The following is a 22,487-nucleotide window of genomic DNA, read 5'->3' as shown; positions in this document are numbered from 1 at the left end:
TCTCATATTTATAAATCTTCAAATTTGCATTTGGAACACACCAATAACAATGACAGTGTTATTGCATTTGCAGAAAACTATCCTAGAAAACTCAATATTGTGTATGTGACGAGGGTTTTCGCACATCATCAGCATTAAAGGACAACAAATCTTCACTGGTTTTAGCAATTTGAAATGGTGAAAGACATGTTGAATTTTGCATACCAATGACGGCTTCATTCTGGAGTCATATTAGTGCCAAATTGGAGTAGATTTAGAGTGTTTAGTGACTTCAATAAACATGATTGGAGTTTTGAGGTTGGCGTGGATTTCAAGATGGAGAAATCATTTGTAAGTTGTTTTTTGGAGCTATTTAGTGCTTCTTTTTCAATATCAGACTTTGGAAAGTAAAATTCAGAAAATGGGAAGTTGGAATTAGATATGGAATCACTTTTTATGAATTGGATTGTTTTCTGTTATTTGAAAAACTGATAGTATCTGTGAGATAAAATCTGGAACTTTCAGACCCATTGCATTGTGAAAAATCAGAACTTTTGATATTTGTGTTTCCTGTTATAGGTAATGATATCATGCAAGATTTGTATAAATGTGTGCGAAGGAGATTTTGGGGTTCTTACAGTGGTATCAAAGCTTGCATGCAAAGTGTTTGACAAAATGTCAAACATCCAAAAATTGTCACATTATAAACCACAAGAGCTAGAGTGCATCAATAAAGTGACATTAATTGGGCACCTAAACCAAGGAGGTTATAAAGTGATATTATAAAGTAAATACAAGCAATTTAATAAGTCATTAACGTGACTAAATTGAGAAGCCTCTTTAATTAAACCCCATGAATGATTTATAAAAAGGGCAAAGTGCAAATTGGATTTATTAAACATTTGAGCTTTTTGATTTGTTTCTTGGAAGTTTTTGGAATTGTTTATGGGACAAGGGTTTCTGCACATCATCAGCATTGGAGGATGACGACAATTCTTCACTTGGTTTAGCAATTTGAAATGGTGAAAAACCCATTAAACTTTGTATACCAGTGATGGCTTCATTTTGGAGTCATATTTGTGCCAGATTAGAGTAGATTTAGAGTGTTTAGTGAATTCAATAAACATGAGTGCAGTTTTCAGCTTGGTGTGGATTTCAAGATGGAGAAATAATTCTTGAGTTGCGTTTTTCAGACTCGGGAAAGTAAAAATCAGGAAATGGGTAATAAGTTGCATTTAGATATGTAATCACTTTTTATGAACTGGGTTGTCTTTTGTATTTGAAAAACTGATTGTATTTGTGAGAAATAAAATCTGGAATTTTCAGAGTAATTGCATGGTGAAAAATCAGAATTTTGATTTTTGTGTTTGCTGTTATAGCTTACGATATCATGCAGTTCTGATTTTACGCGTTTTCTGTTATAGCTTACGATATCATGTAAGATTTGTATAAATGTATATGTGAAGGAGGATTTGGGGTTCTCACAGTGGAGGATTTGTAGTTCTAACGCATTGGGGTTATTTCGTGTTCTTGACTTGTACTTTGTTAAGAGGGGAAATATTCTTCCATACACTTGCAAACTAATCTCAATGAATTTGAAGTGGATTTGAGGCAGATTTGAAGCAGTATTGAGGTGGGTTTTGAAGAAAAATCATAGTTCCAATAAGGTTTTCTGATTTTCTTTGTATGTTTTTTAAAATATTTTTTGTTGTATTGTAATGTCCCTTTTTTCTGGGACATTATATTTCTGTGTGGCCAGCTCACTTCGCCTAGGTCTCGGGGGCGAAAAGGTTCTTTACGAAGTTCAGTTCAAGTTTTGGCCTAGACATTTCCAGTTCTAGACCCATCAGAGCAGTTTTGATAGGATGTCCAGATGCTTACTATTTTTAGTAAGTAAACAGAGCTCAGTATTCTTGATATCCCAGTGTTGATTTGGAAGTGTCTTGCCAAGAGCTTTCCAACGAGCTATTGCACGGGCTTATCTGAGTTCGTCTGATCAGTTATTTTAATGCTTGATGATTATGTGGGTTTTGACTAAGTGACTATTAAAGTTCATTTAATGTGTCACTTTATTTTTAAAAGTTACTATGGTCACTTAAGTGACTAAAGGACGAAAAAGGTGTTTTATCCCACATTCTTTAAAAGGGCGTGCATCACTTTGGGAAGCGTTATAAAGGGACAACAAGCTCCACACGTAAGGATATAGCAAGGTTATAATATTCAAGCAAATATTAATCTGGGAACTGGAAACAGTTTCTGGTTTCTTCTTCTAGGACGCAAACCCTTGGAGAAGCATTTGAAGGTTGGACGCAAACCTAGCCTTCTTAAAGGTTTCATTTATATTTCCAATTTGACTGTCATTTTCTGTTTATAAGATTGGATTACTTGAGTTGTTGCATGTTATTGTATTGCTGATGTATAATACAATAGCGCATTTTGAGTTATTTGAGTTAACTCCTGGTTTTAATATGTTCTTCTGGCTATTGGAGAAATAAAACAGAGTTTTTTCTGAGTTTCTTTGAATGCAAATCTGCGGGTTACAAGTCATTTAAGGTTCTGAAAGTTGTATCAAATATTGGTTTGTTGTTCGGGTTTAAATTTGCAAGTCTATATCTCAGTTTTTAGTAGAATATCCGAAAAGGGATATTACATGTATCTAAATATAAAATCATTCCTAAATAGCTAAAAATGATTTATGATTCATTGGAACAAGATTTAACACTATTGTTGATAACTTATGTTGAATCTTTCACTGTTTTTCTAAAGAATCTCAATTTTTTATGACAAAGTCAAATGCTAATTTTTTTTTAAAACTTCGAAGTATGTCTAAAATTATCTAAACTAATTTAGACAGTTTGTTAAATTGTTAAACTAAAATATTAATTTTGTCTTTTCATTTTGGATGTGTATGGCGACTTCAGAGAATGATTGGCCACGAGAAGCATGCCGATTTGGACATATAGGCGACATATAGGCACCTGTCCTAAAGGTGCTAGAGATAAGACTTGAAGGTACACTTATGAAGGATTTGTTAGAAATAGGGAATACTGAGAGGGGGGGGTGGGGGTGAATCAATGTTCCACAAACTTCTGCCCAACTATGGATATCATTATCAATCTTTAAACTTGCTTATATGATCATACTGAAAAGTAAACATAACGATAACACAATGCAACTCATAACACCATTATTGGTTAACTAGGGACACCCTAGCGAAGGAAAACCCTGGTGGGGATGGTACCCACAAAATTATTAACTAATCAAAAGTATCTTGTGAAAGATATTGACCCTATTAGGAGTCTATTACATCCATATAGTGTATTTGTCCTTGTTAGAGGACTAGTCCGTATTAGGAGTTGGTATTACACTACAAAAGTATGCTAGAAGAGTCCATTGCTCAAACAAGCGATTATATCGTTACATTGCTATCAAAAGAGAGAGATACAAAAACTTTTACGCAATGCTGATATCTTCAATATCTGATTTGTTCTTTAGGTGCCTTCTTCAAAATAGATCATACATCTGTACTGTACTGTACTATCATCAAGCTCGCATCAATACTGTTCATAGAAAGTGCACATTCAAACATTATATCATTACAATACAACGCCAATCTTATTACAAACAAAAGGCTCTTTTATATCAAATTCTTTCATCTTGTCGGCCATGCTGCTTGATACCTTGCTAAATCTTTTAAATTAACTTTTGCCACATGTAGGTTAACATCTAGGATGTCATCCCAACATTGTTAAGTCATTGTACGAAAACAATCCCTTAACCAAAATGCCTTTACTCTAATCATCTCTTTTGTTTTGCCTGTTAAAACTTGTACCTGGTAAAATGTCCATAACTCTGTTCTTAGTTCTCCAAATCTTTAACACTTTTGTAGACATGTTCTACATTGCCCATTCTATCTTCCCTTTACCACACACATGCCTTTACTGCGCACATTTTGAAATGCATCACGTGAAGTGTGCTAAACAAATAGTATTCTCAATGTTTTCTTGAGCAATACTTAGACAATTTTCAAGTCCAAGTCTCCAAAACTTCATACCATGTTTCACCCTCTTCATAGTAGATGTCTGTTGCCATAGATTACACCCCTATATCATCCTCTTACATCCTCTTAAACAAATTGTCAACAGGATTGGACCGTAGGTTAGTGATGTGCATTAAATGTCAAAAAGTATTTAATGTGTTGAGTTTCTCAGATTGTTGCAAGTGTAATTGCATTGCCTTCTTGGTATATACTTTCCAAAGACAACGAGCTTATATTTATATAGAGAAAGAATCAAGTGTAGACGTGTCCCTTCAAGGGATAGGTCTATTCATTCAACATAATGATAATCATATATATATATATATCTGCACTTTAGTCTCATAGTTTATTCAACCGAAGCTACCAAACATTAGCAGTCCCTCTTAGCAACAATATGAAAATCGAAAGAGCAATATGTTTGGCAATCAGTGGATAACAACTATCTATAACAATGAAATTACAAAAGAGACAAAACAAATATGAAATAATAAAATATGCAATAGGGATATTAGATTTCCAATGGATAGTATTGTGTGGAGCTCATACATTTCATGGAGATTATAGTTTGGGTAAAATAAATATTTTATTTCTAAGGTTTAATAATATTGGAGCGCTGATGAGGCTATTGATGGAATTAAACTTTTCATAGTGGGCATGGCTATCACTAATAATACAAGGTTTCCATTCTCCATCAAGATTAATGTTTAGATTGTTAGTTCGAGAGGAAATTATTTCTTAGTCCACATTTGAGGAGGAGAAATGAATATCCCAAGTTACAAGTTTTCATCGAGCCTTAATATATTTAGAACTTTTGTAGTTGATGTGAATAAACATGAGCAATGTCTGGATTTTCCAGAATCTTTCAAGCTTCATATATTATTATAGACTGTGTATGTGATGTTGAGTATCGGGATTCCATGTAACCCATCTTCCTCTACAATTTGTTGTTGAATGGTAGAACATACAAGATCGTATTTGCACTAAAATCATTAGTCTCACACTCTTTTGGCAACAACTTGTGTTCTCTGAGTGATACCTATGACTCTTCGTATCTTTGCTGTGTATATTAATAATTGATTTGGAGGGAAATAGAAATAGAAAAGTTTTTAGTAGTTTTGGAGATATTGAGAAGAGAGATTTGGAGGTGACTTATTTATTGATGCAAATCCAATTACGAGGACTGGAATATCGAATCTTTGTTAGACAAAGCTTAATCACATGAAGTGCTCAATTAATGTGTGCACATCAACAACCATTTTTGTGATTTAAGCATACACAGTTCAATACAAAGCATGTGCAATGTGTCAATAGTTGCGACTCTTAAAAGATGGATGACGTCCAGAATGTATGAAATCTAAACAAATATTAAAATCAATAATGACTTCTGATGAATGATCACCCTCACAAGGATATCAATTAACTCTGCAAACATATAATTTGATGCTTGTACTAGATTAGCACCCTGAGTACAAATATTGCATGAACTAGTGGTATGGAATCACTGAGAACTGATTTATAATTAGATCACAGACATGACTTAATGAATTCACCTGTGAGAATTGAGGACTATATTTGACTATTGTTGCAATTACTTTGATTTAGGCAGTTTGACACATTGGAGCAATGGCCTTGGTTTGAACATCTGTGGCACTTGTCATGAAGAAATTAAGGAGTTCATTGTGAAGGTATCTTCCTGTATCAAGTTGGGAAGTTCAAGGTGATGGACATGCGTTTGTTATGGCATGAGTGATGACACCATTAATGTTTGGAATCCAACTAAAATTATGAATCATGAGGACATTTAAGTTTCTCTAATGACATGACTTGAAAATACAATTAATGAATATACTTGATGATGAGTTCTTTTGGACTGATATTGACTTGATGGCCATCAAGGTGACTTGTGACTTCAATGACATATTTGTCGATAGTTGTTCTCTTATCAGTAAGGCTGAGAATGGGACTATTGTTGATGCCCGTGGCCTCTATGTTTGTTAGAGGATATCGGGGAGACTTCAGCTATTGACTTGCAATCTTAAATGTTCCTCTGGCCGATGGTCTTGAAGGTGGACAATATTTGAATAGGCACTGACTTGGATGGAGACATTGGAGGAATGTGTCGAGTTGGTAGTGAACTGTTCACAAATGATGTTGAAATTCAGCATACAATATGATTAGATGTATAAGTTGTTCATACAGTTGGGCTTTATTGTATCCAAAGGATTATCATGCTTACAATTGTATCGTGTTGCACATGCTTTGTGGAATCAAGGTCAACAAGAACTTGCTTTAGTATTGAAAAATCACATTGTTGAAGTCTTGGTTTTGGATATGAATTTAGGAGGTTTTGATGCATGCAAAATCATATATCTTAGAAGAACTACTTGGTGTTTGTTCAAATGCTCTTATTGGAAGGGTTACCAACTTCTACACGCTTAAATGTTATGTTAATGTTAGATTCATCATTCGTGAGGGAGTCTTTAGCTTCTAGGTTAGAGGGTAGAATTGAAAGGCCTAGTACTCGAGCTTCATCTCTCCTCCAGATGTGGAAGAGCCCTTCTTTGTTCCACTTCTACTCTTGTATTGGCTTTCTCCCTCGGGATATGTCATAGACAAAGCTAAGTGCTAACTCTTCCTTGCATTTGGCTGATTACGAGCACTTTTCTAGACTTTTCCAAGCGAGGACACACTCGTATAAGTAGAGCAACTTCTTGGTCAGCGGATCAACACTAATGCAACTTTTATTGGTTGAGCATTTGATTAATTCTTAGTCGTTTTTTCTTCCTCAAATGCATCCTTGTATGGTTGGTTATATTTTGTTAAATTAAAAGAATGGAGTCGTTAAATTCAAGGCCGATGATAAGTGTGTGGCGACATTAGATTTGAAGAGAAAACTCTCTCCTTAGTGCTGCTAAAACTGTGTCACTTATGAAGTATATATAAGAGTGGGAATTTTACAATGCAGGGGGAATAATAACCAATATTTCATTCCCATTGTTTAACAAAATGCATATATGGAGGGATATTCTTTCATGAAAAGAAGTATGATGCATTAGGATGTTGTTGAGGCATATTTGTGGTTGATAACATTCAGGACTATGAAATGAAGACAAGGGGCTCTTCCTTTCAGAGGGAGCAAAATGCGATGGAATGTTGTTCAAATATCAAGATTGGTCATTTAAGATAGTAGGTCTAAGATTGAGTAACTAGAGGATCTACTTTAATTGACATTAGAAGATCTTGGACATTTTGTTTCAGAGGGAGAGCGACACTTCATTAGAGGCAACCTTGAATGAAGAGGTCAAAAGATTAATATCTGATTCAAAGGGACTTTGACAAGCAATCTTGGAAGGAAAAAAAGTCTACAGATTGAGAGGGAGAAGTTTGAGGTGAAAATACTTGTAATACATTCTTCTTTGTGAGAGAAGTTTGAGGTGAAAACCCTTGTTCCACCCTCTAGGAGCAGCTATGGTGGATCCGCCCTCTAATTTGGTTCATGGTGGATATCATGTGAGTTACTACATGACTCTGTTGGAAAACATCATGAGAAGTCGCTATTGTAAGGTGATGATCTTAACAATGGTTTGACCTGTCATCATAATAGACACTACATTAAGTTGTTGTCTCGGAATGTGTTGGAGATCATGATAATGAACATATCATGATAGACTACATTAAGTTGATGTCTTGGAATGTGCTAGCAATCATGATACTTATCATAATGGACTACATGAAGTTGTCTTTGAGATCATGACTGTTATTTGATAGACTAAATTCAGTTGTTGTCCCAGAGTGTGTCGAAGATCAAATAACACATATCCTTCTAGGATATTACTTTAAGTTGATGAGATTATGATTGTTATTTGATAGACTATTAGTGCGTCAGAGATCAGATAACACATCTTTTCTAGGATATTACCTTAAGTTGCTGAGATTGTGCTTGTTATGTAATGGACTACATCCAGTTGTTGTCCTGGAGTTTGCCGAAGATCAGATAACACATATCCTTTCTAGGATATTACATATTCTTTTGGTAGGCATCATGAAGATGCCAGTGCACATACCAAGAGAATATAAGTATGATAAATATCATATGATTGATATTTCTTGTGGAATCATACTTTGGATGATATCAGACGATAACATCTAAGTTGATCGATATATGTTTAAGATCAGATAACACATATCCTTCTAGGATATTACTTTAAGTTGATGAGATTATGGTTGTTATTTGATAGGCTATTAGTGTGCCGGAGATCGGATAATGCATCTTTTCTAGGATATTACCTTAAGTTGCTGAGATTATGCTTGTTATCTAATAGACTACATCCAGTTGCTGTATTGGAGTTTGTCAGAGATCAGATAACACATATCCTTTCTAGGATATTACATATTCTTTTGGTAGGCATCATGAACATGATGCCAATGCACATACCAAGAGAATATAAGTATGATAAATGTCATATGATTGATATTTCTTGTTGAATCATAGTTTGGATGATATCGAAAGATAACATCTAAGTTGATTGATATATGTTGATATCCTTAAATGTGCCATTCTAAGAATATCATATTGAAATAATATTTTTCCATATACTTGAGAGCATAATGTGTTCTATAGCAATCCTCTTTAGCTAAGAGGGAGTGTTTATGTTGTAGCTTTAGTCAATATTGAATTGACCTAGAGATTATCCTTCAGATATTATCCTTCTATTGTTATTGGTTGATCATCAATTAGAAAAATCTTCATATATCTACCCATATATATATTTTATATATAGATATGTTATATATTTATTGTCTAATTGTTGATTAATTTATTACCATAGAGATACGTCTCGTGATTGTCTCTTCTATGAATATTTATATAACATTCAACTTTGCATTTGGAATGCACATAAATAATTACGAGTGTTATTACATTTGCAAAAAACGATTCTATAAACTTAACAAATTATAGATTTTGAGTAATATTCTTATTATAGCTATAGTTATAATATATGTTAGAGCGGGGCTGCCATTGCACTAAAAGACCGATCTGTCAATGCCCGATACAACTACTCAACTTATAGTACACAGGAGGTAGTTAGGCCCTTGTCACAAATCTTGAGGGGAATGTTGGACAAACTTCCAACAATCTCCCCCTCAGCATTACCCAAGGGTCTGAGGATTCAAACCTGTGACCAAGCTCTGATACCACTTGTTACAAGCTAGGGTTGTCGTTGCACCAAAAGATCGACCTGTTAATGCGCGATACAACCACTAGACTTATAGAACACAGGAGGCGGTTAAGCTGTGTCACGAATCCCAAAGGGAAACTTTGGTGGTTAGTCCAACAATATTTGTTACAAGCTAGGGTTGCCATTGCACCAAAAGATCGACTTGTTAATGCCTGATACAACCACTAGACTTATAGAAAATAGGAGGCGGTTAAGCCATGACAGGAATTCCGAAGGGGAACATTGGCGGTTAGTCTAACAATCCCCCCCTCAGCATTAATCTATAAGATTCAAACCTGTGACCAAGCTTTGATACCACTTGTTAGAGCAGGGTTGCCATTGCACCAAAGACCAATCTGTTAATGCCCGATACAACCACTCAACTTATAGTACACATGAGGCAATTAAGCCCTTGTCACGAATCCCGAGGGGAACGTTGGACAAACTTCTGACAATATTTACCTAGGGGAAAAATTTTCCGTGCTATTGTACCAAAATATCAACGAGTTTTCTTGCGATTAGTAGGTGCAAAAACTTGCCAAGTAGAAAAACTCACAAGTTAATAAAAATTCACCTTTTTTTGCCAGTCTTTCAAATATGATTTTTCTCTAATAGTAATGCATGTTCAATTATGTTCAATTATTACGGTAAATTTGCATTTGTTTACACTTAATGTATGGTTGCGAATTTGTGTATATCATTATCAGTGATTGCAATCATGAGTGAAGTGGTTAATTTGAGCAAAACAATGAATGGACAAAGTAATGTATATCATTATCAGTGATTGCAGTCATGAGTGAAGTGGTTAATTTGAGCAAAACAATGAATGGACAAAGTAATGGCTGCAAAGGATGTCTATTAATATATTTGAATTTCTTATGATGTTAGACCTATATGAATATATTCTCATCAGACATTAAGGCAATTCTTTATTTCTTTGTAGATCTTTCTTTGTGATTGAGAGTAAGGAGTTGGATTGGGTTAGGGAAGTGAGGTTCAAAAAGTTGCTGAGCTTATATAGGCGTTTGGGTATATTTGTATCGTAAATAATATCCTTTTGGTCCTTGGTAAATAATTATATCTGTAATCACTTAAGGAGATAATGACACAAGAAGGAATTCTCTTACTCTTTTGGAGTTTTTCCAGTTTTTTGATTCTCAAAGGTAAAATTCTCGTGTTCTTTTCTTGCTCACGTTCACCATTCAATTTACAACACTTGAGAACTATTCCAAGGACTTACCGATTGTTTTCATCAAATTTTCTTTAAAAACAATAAATTGATCAAACTTTGTTAGGATAAAATAAGATTCTTGATATTGAAGTAATGGATTGAGTATTGTAATATTCATACTAATTACATTTTAATGTAGTAAATAAGCCAAGATACGCTTAAAGAGGAACAAGGTGAAGATAAATTACAAAGAGCTTACACGAGGGAATGGAAAGGAAGGTGGTCTAATTTTATAGCTATACCATAAAATTAGTTTGAAAGGAAATGAAAACAAGAACATTGTATTACATCAATAAGATCCTCTTATGAGTTTGTTCCGTCTCTTCAAACTTATATGGCTTTTCTCCCATATTCTCCATTTTTTCCTAGCTTACATTCTAAGGAGGGTAAAGCCTAATTTATAGATTCTAAGCTAATCCTGGAAATACTCCTATTGACCCTATTATATCAATATTGATTCTAATTGGCTAGATTAAAGGTAAACCTAATCTTGGTTAGCTTGCAGAACAACCTATTTTAAAATATTTTGTTATTACTCAAAATAAGAAAATAGCTAATAATGGAAACTTAAGATTAGCTAACTACCTAAGTAAGCTTAAGTAACAGGGTGGATAAATGACCAAAGAATAAAAGGGATTATTACCCACTTGAATGTACATAGGCCCCCGATAAACTAAGGGGTCATAGAGAGGAAAAACCAAAGATATATTGAATTTCACAATTAGATTTGATGCATCTTTAAGGCATTGAGGAGAACCATAAGTAAAAAACCAAAGTTTTTAGGAGTCAAAGGGCTTCAACATTAAAAAAAGACAGAAAAATTCCTCAGAATAATACAACCCAAGGCCACAAATCAGATCATTAGTAGGTTTATTCCACCCTTGCTTGCCAAAACCAAAAACTCGTTGAGGTCTGAAAAAAAAAAGTCAGGAAAAACTCGACCAATTCCTTGCAAAAAACTTGACAAATATATTACATAATTAGGTGTAATAGCGCGACAAGTTTTTCCGTTAGGTATATATTATAACTATAACTATAATAGGAGTGATACTCAAAATCTATAATTGCAAGTAAATAAAAATTCTAAACATCTCATAGTATCATACCTAGTTGAACTACTTGCCAAAATCAGAAACTCGAAGGCTTGAAAAAAACTCGTCAAAAACTCAACCATTTCTCGGTAAAAAACTTGGCAAAAACTTAAGAACTTAGCAAGTTGCTTAATTTAATTAGAAATGCATTATTTTTGCAAAATTTAACAAGAAGATGCATTCAATGAGTCAATAAACTGTAACACAAAAGAAACAAGCCGAGTCTAGATATATTTAAATGCAAAATGGGTGCAAAACTGCATCCTCATGAGGAATGCTGATGGGTGAAAGCAAAATAGTAAATAGTTTTTGTAAAACTAAAAGTAAATACATCACTTCAAATACATCTTCCTCTTCCCAACTCTATTAGAAATTTAAGGGAAAGGTAGAACTAGATGGTCTAGTCCTAGATGTTTGCATTGGGCATGACTGCACCTCCTCACTTGGTATATCTAACTTAGGTTGTGGCTCATTCTCCACCTTGGACATAGCTCTACATTTAGCTTCTCTTGGCACTGGCGATGATTCCTCATCCTCATCCTCGTTAATTTTATCTACTGTGAAACCAAATCCACCCCCCTCCTCTGTAGCCCATCTCTCAAATCATTGACATCATCCTTTGGAAACAATGGAGGTTGTTCTTGTCATGTGCAATCACCACAAGGATCTATATCATCAAAATCAATTGGACCAACTGATCTTGTGCCTTCCTTATGTGTAATTGAAGATTGTATTGCACAAAGACAAGGTCATTGAGGTGTTTTTGAGCTAACTGGTTTTTCTTCTTTGAGTGATGGCCTTAAACAAGCTCCAACTGGCGATGATTCCTCATCCTCATCCTCGTTAATTTTATCTATTGTGAAACCAAATCCACCCGCTCCTCTGTAGCCCACCTCTCAAATCATTGACATCATCCTTTAGAAACAATGGAGGTTGTTCTTGTCATGTCCAATCACCGTAAGGATCTATATCATCAAAATCAATTGGATTAACTGATCTTCTGCCTTCGTTATGTGTAATTGAAGATTGTATTGCACAAAGACAAGGTCATTGAGGTGTTTTTGAGCTAACTTGTTTTTCTTCTTTGAGTGATGGCCTTAAATAAGCTCCAATCGTGCTCAGAATTGGATGAACTGCAAGGTTGACATAAGATTCTTGGGAATTTTCTCCCCAACTTTGCCACCAAGCATTTGCAAAATAAAATATTGTAAAGTTAGAAAGCAAAGAGCAAATTGACATATTTAATCAATTTATCTATTACTTTAGACCCCAAAATCCCAATGGCAAATGTAATACATGGGGTTTGAATGGTTCTTCCTCTCCTTGTTAGATCTGAAGAGAATAATTTTCCCCTTGCTTCCTCATAGTTTTAGAGTTTTGGCACAACAAGGTCTCTCACCTCATCCTCAAGTATCATCCTTTGAATGTATGTAGTGAGGCCCTCCATGATCTCTCCATTAGGATTTGAGTAAGAATCTCCAAACTTAAAATAGGGGTTGAAGAAGTACCTTGCTACATGAATGGGTTGGTGGAGCTTATTGTTCCACATACTTCCAAATAATTTTTTTGAGATGAGGTCAAATTTGAGTCTATCCTCATAGTAATTTTGTATAGACTCGTTGTCCCTATTGATGGCCTCTTAATAGGTGAATTGAATCAAGAATAATTAAAAATTCAAGTTCTGAATGTCCTTTGCAATCTTTGCAGCCTTTTGGGAAAAATGGTTGTCGAAGACTATGCACGTGACAACCTCTCCTTCAAGCTTTCTTGAATAAGGTTAGTCTAGCCACACTTAACCCACAAACATTGTTTTGAAGAAGTTAATGCACCAAGAATGCTTTGCAACATCAAGAAAATTGTTGCAGACCATGTGACGTCGGATCTCACCAAAGCTCTGCCTTGATTGCACTCTCTCATCAAATGTAGAATCCAAGGGTGATTACAAATATTTTTGTGATCTTGAGTGTGGTCTCTCATCAAATGTGGAATCCAAAGGTGATTATAAATATATTTTTGTGATCCTACTTGCATCTTCTGCAATTGGAGTTACTCAGTCATGTTTTTATGTGTCCTGCAAAAGAAGGTCAAGGATGTGCTATAAAATGTGCCCAAAAAAGAGCGAGGTGCCTTTCTTGGAGGTTTCTAGTTGTCGTTGCATTATTTGAGATATTTTGCACCACATTCTCTACTCCCACTTCCATGACAATGTGCTTAAATATTCCAACCAATGTTTCTACATTTTTATCTTTACCCAAAGGCATCAATTGATTGCAAGAACACCACATTGCCCTTGTAAGCGAGTAAAAAATCAATAATGGCACGATTTTTGTTGTTTATCCACCTATCGGAAGGAATGGCATAGCCGTATTTTCTCCATTCTTTTCTTTGGTCCTCGACCACTCCTTTTGCCTTGTCAATTGTATTTGTTAGCTACTTACAAGAACAAAGTGAAATTAGGTCTTAATACACAATTTTGATTTAATAAACAACAAAAACAATTAAAAATGAATTCAAGTGGACTATTTACTAACCTCCCACCCAAATCCTTGCTAGTAGGGGTTGTGTACCCTTTTCCTTAAACTATCATTGCAGTGACCAAATTTAGTTGATAAATGGAGGTAGCAATCTATTTCAAGAACACTACATTGCCCTTGTAAGCAACCAAAAAATTAATAGTGGTGTGGTTTTTTTTGTCCACCTATCAGAAAGAGTGGTGTAGCCATATTTTCTCGATTCTTTTCTTTGGTCCTCCACCACTTTTTTTGCCCTGTCAACTGCATTTGTTAGAAACCTACAAAAAAAGTGAAATTAAGTCTTAGTATACAATTTTGATCTACTAACCTCCCACCCAAATCCTTGCAAATAGGGGTTTTGTACCCTTTTCCTTAAACTAACATTGCGGTGACCAAATTTAGCTAATTAAAGGACTCTTTCCCACCTTCAATGGCATGTTGTTGAATTACCAAAAATGATCACATGCAATGTTTCTTTTCTCATATGCCTTCCTATTTCATCAAGTGGCCTCTAATATTGGTTGTGCTCTAGTTTTGTTACTGGGCACAAAATAACTATCTATAGGTTGTGTCCCTAATGGTGATGCAAAAGGTACTCTCTAGGAGTAGAATTGGTGGCCAAGGTGGTGCCGAGTTTCTGGATACGTGGGCTGTGATGAGAGCCCATTATGCCCTTAAGAGTTGTTTCTTTGTTAGTGTCAACTGAAGCACCTTAAGATTTGGTTATAACTACTCTCATGGCTAGTTTTGCCCCCATTCCTTTTGTAATTTTTTAATCTTTGCTAGTTGCAAGTATGACATTAATGTCTCTTTATATTTCTTTTGTAATCCAAATACATTCCTTACATAATGCTTCTCGATGCCTGCAAGGTGGTATTTGAGGCAGTTTATGCCTCCATGGAATACTTTTTCACATTTAATGCAAATCACCAACCCAAGTTTCAGTGCTTCATAGACATATTTGTAAGTCCTAACTCTAGCACCTTTAGGCCGAGTGCCTATATATCCAGATGTGTATGGATCTAGTGGCCAATGATTCCTAGAAGTTACCCTAGTGAATTAATGGTTAATTGGTAACCTTAGTTACCTTGGTTCGCTGGTATGGCCTTTGGAACAGGTGTGGGTTTGAACTAGTACCTGGTTCAGGTCCAATTTGTCAAAAATACGACTAGGGTTTGATTTGAGGCAACATGGTTGAACTGGTCCCAAGTTGAGAAGTGTTAATGAAGCACCTGCAGGCTATTCAGGTCCCTATTTTGAGAGAGTACAAACCACCTTGTTGCATCAAGAGGTCAAGTTGATTGATGAGCAACTAAAGCCCATCAAGGATTACATGGATTGAGAAATAGGGATAACAATTGTTGTAGACAGGTGGAAAGATGCTAGAAATCGTCCATTGATCAATGTTTTGATAGTGTTCAAAAGTAATGATTGCAAGGCACAAGTAAAAGATGGGCAATTTATTGCTAATATTCTCATCTCTACCATTGAAGAAGTGGGTAGTGTGTTCAAAAGTAATGATTGCGAGGCACAAGTAAAAGATGGGCAATTAATTGCTAATATTCTCATCTCTACCACTGAAGAAGTGGGTGCTAGAAGAGTTGTCCAAGTTGTAACGGACAACATAGAGAATTGGAGAGCTGGTGGTTTGTTGGTTGGAGAGAGATACCATCATATTTTTTGGACACCTTTTATTCAGTCAATCTTATGCTATGAAGATTGGGAATAGTATTGAGTGGATCAAGGAGGTGTATGCAAAAGTTGAGGACATCCAGATTTCGATCACAAACCATTGCGTGAATTAAGGGATATTCAGAATGCTCTCACGTTTGGAGTTGTTGAAGGTAAGTGAAGTTGAACTCAAGTTAGTTATTTAATTTTTTAAAAAATGGAATCTTACAATTTCTCATTTTTTGATTGTGTAATGTGTATTTTTTTTTGAAGCATGTATCTAATAGTTGTATTTTTTTTGGCTCTATTTTATGTCACAGGTTGTTGAGACACGTTTTGCATCAAATGTAATTGTTTTGAGATGACGTATGAAAGAGGCACTTCCAATATGGTAATAAACAACAATTGGGCTAAATGGAGCAAAGCAACAGTGAGAGGACATCCAATATAAAGCTTAGGATATTGGATGACGTATGGTGGGAACGTGTGGAATATCTCATTAAGTTCACTTAGCCCATTATGATCATGCTTAGGTACGTAGACATAGATAGGCCTTGCCTTGGAGAGATTTACGATGGTATAGATTCAATGCTTGAGAAGATCAAGCAAATTGTAAATGAAAAAGAGCAAGATCCTCAAGAGAGACCTCCTTCAAACAATTGCAAGCAATTGTTGTAGAACGATGGAACAAAATGACCTCTACTCTACATTTGCTTGCCAATTATTGACGCCCAAATACTATAGCACCCAATATATTGATATACTAGAAAGGCTACCACCCTATAGAGATATAGAAGTATTTGATGGATACAAGGCAGCATTTGAAAGAGCCTTTCCTGATGATGATATGCAAGATTTGATTATAGATGAGTTCATATAGTTTGTGGATGCTAAAACTCTAAATAATGATGCTCTTCGTCATCGGTTTAGGAAGGATGCTCATAGTTGGTGGTACCTCCATGGCCAAAGATTCCAAATGTTGCAACCCCTTGCAATCAAAGTGATATCGCAAGTAAGATTAATTAAAAAAAAAAAAAAAAAAACTATTAGTTTTCTTTGTCTTCATAACTTGCTAGAAATTCTAAGATTCAACATACATAGTTTAAGTTTTGTTTTAATTCTTTACGTGGTGATGTCTTAATAGGTTGGTAGTTCATTTGCTTCAGAAATAAATTGGAGCACATATTCTTTCATCCACCTAGTGTAGCGCAATAGGTTGCAATACAAAATAGCGGAGAACTTGGTATTTGTGCATTACAGCTTGCATCTCCTCTCGCACAAGACTAAAGAATACAAAGAAGGGGAGACAAAGAGGTGGGAGATAAATGCAAAGTTGGTGGACTTGGATGCTCCTGCTTCTCAGCTTACATTTGAAGGAGAGACAAAGAGGTGGGATGTAAGTGCAAAGTTGGTGGACATGGATGCTTCTGGTTCTGGGTTACAATTGAAGATTTTGATGTGCATGCTATTATTGCTGTGTTTGATCCCATTGGCCTTAGCTCTATGGCTGAGTCAACTAATGCTGAAGAACTAGGAGGAGGAGGAGGAGAAGAAAAAGATGATGAATATTAATACATTTTTAATCCATTAGTTGAAACTTGAACTTGAAACAATGATATTTGAATTTGCTGTTATGATTCATGATTTAATTTTAATGCTTTGAATCTTTAAATGTTGAACTTGAAATATATGATGGTATATGATCATGATTCATGATGCTACGATTACAAGTTTAAAGTTTATGCCTAATGGTGTTTTTTTGTTTAAATGATTAAATCATATGATTATACGATACTATGTGACATTTTAACTTTAAGTTATGCTTCTAGGCTTCATATATATATATATATATATATATTATTGTTGCGTTTGGTCCCATTGGCCTTAGCTCTGTTGCTGAGTCAACTAATGCTGAAGAACTAGCAGGAGGAGGAGGAGGAGAAGAAGATGATGAATATTAATACATTTTTAATCCATTAGTTGAAACTTGAACTTGAAACAATGATACTTGAATTTGCTGTTATGATTCATGAATCATGATTTAATTTTAATGCTTTGAATCTTTAAATGTTGAACTTGAAATATATGATGGTATGATCATGATTCATGATGCTATGATTACAAGTTTAAAGTTTATGCCTATGGTGTTTATTTGTTTAAATGATAAAATCATATGATTATACGATACTATGTGACATTCTAATTTTAAGTTATGCTTCTAGGTTTCATATATATATAGATATAAAATTTTTGCATGTTTTTGTACGAACAAACCCAAATGAACCCAAAACCCTTTTCAAAATTTTGCCATACCAGCGAACCGGTTTTTCAAACTCGAACTGATAACTAGACTGGGTAACCTACACGTCCAAAGTGAAAGGACAAATTAATGTTTTAGCTGAACAACTTAGTGAACCATATCAATGAATTTCAAAAATTTTAGACATCATTCAAAGAAAGTCAAAAAGACTCAAAAAACTGTTGGGGTTCTATTTTTTTTTTTGAAAACTTGACATTCTTTAAAAAATTGTAAAAGATTCAATAAAACTTATCAAAAAAAGTGTTAAATCTTGTTCCAATGACTCAAAATCATTTTTAGCTACTTAGGAATGATATTTATATTCATCTTGACGCTACAAAAAATAATTAAAATGTTTTAAAAACATAGAAAATCAGAAAACCTACTCAGAAATTTAATTTTTCTTCAAAAACCACCTCAAAGCTGCTTCGAATCCATCTCAAATCCGCTTCAAATTGATTTTCTATCAATTTGCAAGTGTTTGGAAGAGTATTTTTCTCCTTCTCAACAAAATACAAGTGAGAAAATGATGAAATGGAACTGCTTTTTTCTGTTTTTTAACCTTTATGCACAATTGACCAAGTTTTAAGCATAGACTCGCTATGTTTTCAGCATGTTTTTGCCAAACAATCTACAAGAAATTTTTGCGAGTCAAAGTCATTATTACTCGCCGGCTGAAATTAGTTGCAAGTTTCTAGCTACTCACTGAGCTTTTGGCGAGTAGTCCATCTCTTAACATCTTTTGTTGGAATATTGGGAATGTTATGATCCCTAACAAATACCACTTTCTTAGATAAAATTGTTTAGAGGAAAGGTTAGCTATAAATATAGGGTGTCAAGAGTTCAATCAGAAAACTGCAAAATTCCCTGCTAGATGTTATTGCATACACTTATATAGCCAAGAGAGAGAACTATAATTTCTCATGAGCAACAAATAAATAGCAATATATTTTAGTTGCAACACTTTAGGATCACATACCTATCCAACTTGCCACCGTTCATGCTACATGCACTGGCAAACTACAGGAACCGAAACATTTGGTTGATGCATTTTGCGTTCAGTTTAAATGTGGAAAAGTGCTTCTTTCAATTTTCTCACTGGACAATTAAATGCTAGCCATTGTCCGAAAGGAAATGTGAAAATCCTAAGGTTAATTAGAGCCCTTGGCACCTTCACAGAGTGGTAGACAATTGGTTAAGGAAATGACAAAGGTTTGAAATTTCCTCCTCTAGAGAAATCCATTGCTTTAATCAGTAACTTTCAACACTATCAGAACTGCGTTTAGGCCATAAAATGGTTGTCCTGTCTAAGCCTGCCAAGAGAAGTCTGGTTGGAATTCTTAGCAGCAGAGTTGAGAACAATCCACTGCTAAAAGCTATGATATTGGAACTACTATTTGGAGGGCTGAATATGGTATTTAGATTTTTAATTCCCAAGCAAGGATGGCTTGCCGCAGTTAGCTATATCGGGCTTGTACTCATGCCGCCGTGGAAGATGGTGAAAATGGTCAAAAAGCTTTGATGGATTTGGTTCACTTGAAAATGGCAAAGTAACCTGTTCAATTTTGGATGCAGAATACTTGGTAGTCTTTAGTGCATAGGCAGTATCTGATAACTAAAGAATTTTAGAGGTTTGCAGAAAGCTGTTTGTAAGTTGCTTGTTTAGTCTTTTGTATCCTGACTATCAACAAATGTGTGCTGAAGTAATCTCCAGAAAAGGTAAAATTTAAGTATCTGTTTATCTTGTCTAGATGAGGGCTTGGAATTTTGTACAATTAATTCTATACATTAGAAAGGTCCTTAAGATAACCAGTTTGAGTTTCTTTCAGGCACAGACAGAAAATGCACTGACGTCCTTTTAGATTTTTGTACTATATTCAATCAAGGCTCTAACAGCTTTAGTGAACAAATTTGATTGATCCCTTATGGCAGGTAATTATTTAATTAACTTTGACATCTTTGCAAATTCTGAATATCCAAGCAGAACTAATAGTAGATGGGGCTTAATTCTAAAGGTCTGTGCATAACAAATAATATAAGAGATTTGAAATTTACACTGCTTATAGATTATAACCAAGTGCAGCATGCTGAGGTATTAGAATAAGTTCCACTTATGGAGTTTCAAGCTTGTGCTGTTTTGCAGTAGCTTGATATTTCTAAGGAGATTGCTTAATGAAAATCTGAGTTCTGAACCATCAAATTATATTCCGGATAATATATAGACACAAGATAATCTGTACTGATGAAGTCTTATACTGAGTTGCCATCGTTATGTTTTAGAGTTATGAGTGGCACTAAATTCACAAGGACTTTTATAGTCACTGCTTGTCCAGTTCACTGAACCTTGTCCTTCCTGATTCAGGCCTTGGAGTGAACAATTGAGTTTCTGATATTGATAATTTGATTGTGAATAAATATCTGTTGAAGTAGTTTATATTCATGTTCCAATCCTTGTTAAGAAGTTTACAATTTATTGTCATTTTGGCTGTTCACGTCATTTTCCATGTTACGGAGACATCATCAAATGTTTTTCCAATGCAGATTGAAATATAATTTAACCCTTTTATTTATTTGCAGTTCTTCGAGTATGGGATGTCCTTTTGTATGATGGGAACCGGACAATGCTCTTTCGAACTGCTCTTGCGCTTATGGAGCTTTATGGTACTAAATTATCCATCTCATCATATCTTATGTTCACATGGGCTATATCAACATAAGCTTGTTGGTTTCACCTAAATGGTTATGATGGGTTTGTGAGAGTTGTGTCTGGTTGATGATTGTCTTGTTTTAGTGACTACCAATTAGATGGCGATGTGGAATACTGATGTTGATTCGTCTGTTTGTAGGCCCTGCTTTAATAACAACAAAAGATGCAGGAGATGCTGTTACCTTGTTGCAGTCACTAGCAGGGTCAACATTTGATAGCAGCCAGCTTGTCTTAACTGCTTGCATGGGGTACCAGGTAGTGGATGAGACTAGGCTAAAAGAATTGAGAGAAAAACATCGCCCTGCCGTTTTAGCTTCCATTGAAGAACGATTAAAAGAACCTAATATGTGGAAAATCTCTCGGGGGCTTGTATCTAAGTTGTATACCAATAAAAATGAAGATGCATGTATAGAAGAGGGAGAGCCTCAGGTTGATTCAGATGGGAACTTAATAAAGAATGGAAGCTTTGAGCAAAAGGAATTAGATAGTTTGAGTAATGGTTTGGTGGACAATGACAGTTCAAATTCTGTTGCAGATCTTCAAGAGCAGGTATATTCTTTATTTTTGTTCAGAACTATCTACATAGCGTGATAGTTTGCATCATAGGATGTGTTGGGTTGCAAACATGCAGTTTTATTCTGCTTCATGCAAATTGAATATCTTGAGATTGAGCGTACTATACTACTTGATTTCATCCGCAAGATATTATTGATAAAATTGACAGTGCTTGCCACTCTACTTTTATTCTTCACGTATTAGTTTTCTTCATTTTCTCATCTTCTTCTCTATTTTTAGTTGATTTACAATTTACGAGTTCCATTGACCTAGATTTGTCATTTATGGACATTGATATATTATTTTCTCCATTACTGGGTCCGGGTTCGTGCGGGTCCGGATTCGGGCCTGGGTTCGCTGCGGGTTTCTGTTTTTGTTTTTTTTGTGAGTAGACACACACACTCACAAACTCACCCATAAAATGGGAATTTTGTTTTTTGCCCAAACCCATGAACCCAAACCTGTCCCTAAACCTGAATCGGTAACTTAGATTATTTTGTCTTTCTTTTTAATTTCTGCCTTGCAGATTACTATTTATTGGAATTATCTCATATAATTGCAGAAGAGACTTTATATATTGAAAAAGACCATTCCTCTTGTATAAATGTTCTGCACCCAACAAGGTTTCTTTTAATCCACAGTGCAGTTTAGAGAATTGTGTGCAATTGAGATGCACAGGTAGCCTGAAATTCAGGCTGAAATTTGGAGAATGAATATGCTGGGAGTAAAATTGAATGAAACTTAATGTTGGTAAAGGTTAGCACTTCTGTAATAGGTGCCTGTACAACATTAGAGCCTAGACTTGTTTGCTAGGTACGATTATTTGGTACAAGTCCAGGTTTAGTATCCATGAATTTGTAAGCACATATCATGCATAAGTTTTTTTCGTTACATGGTGCAGCAGATCAAGATACAGATTCAAAACACAATAGAGGTATTATAGAATTATAAGAAAAGGATATCGTGTTTAATATATGGTAAGCTCTTTTTGCAACAAGTTAGGGCCACCATCACTGTATCTTACACCATTAATCTTGGAAGAAATAGTTAGTTGATACATTCTACAAATGCTTTTGGTGCTAACTTCCTAAATGCTTTTGTCAATGAGAATATGTAAATGTGCATTTGATTAGAATATGGAAATCTTTAGCCAAATAAAACCATCTCCTTAATAAACTAGTTT

At 35.0% G+C, this 22,487-nt stretch overlaps 1 protein-coding gene across 1 annotated transcript in view; it reads left to right on the top strand.

The window, feature by feature from the left end:
- LOC149555233 (Ypt/Rab-GAP domain of gyp1p superfamily protein) overlaps window positions 1–22,487 on the top strand; it is a 174,487-nt gene that overhangs the window by 41,112 nt on the left and 110,888 nt on the right. Inside the window, exons 10-11 of the mRNA XM_089829319.1 lie at window positions 20,620–20,703; window positions 20,889–21,298. Coding sequence (XP_089685445.1) covers window positions 20,620–20,703; window positions 20,889–21,298 — 494 coding nt within the window. The remainder of the gene's footprint in view (window positions 1–20,619; window positions 20,704–20,888; window positions 21,299–22,487) is intronic.

The sequence above is a fragment of the Cupressus sempervirens genome, chromosome 5 (genome assembly GCF_028749045.1).
Source record: "Cupressus sempervirens isolate cs-2001-9-10 chromosome 5, ASM2874904v1, whole genome shotgun sequence".
NCBI lineage: Eukaryota > Viridiplantae > Streptophyta > Pinopsida > Cupressales > Cupressaceae > Cupressus > Cupressus sempervirens.
This window is presented reverse-complemented; position numbering and strand designations above follow the sequence as displayed.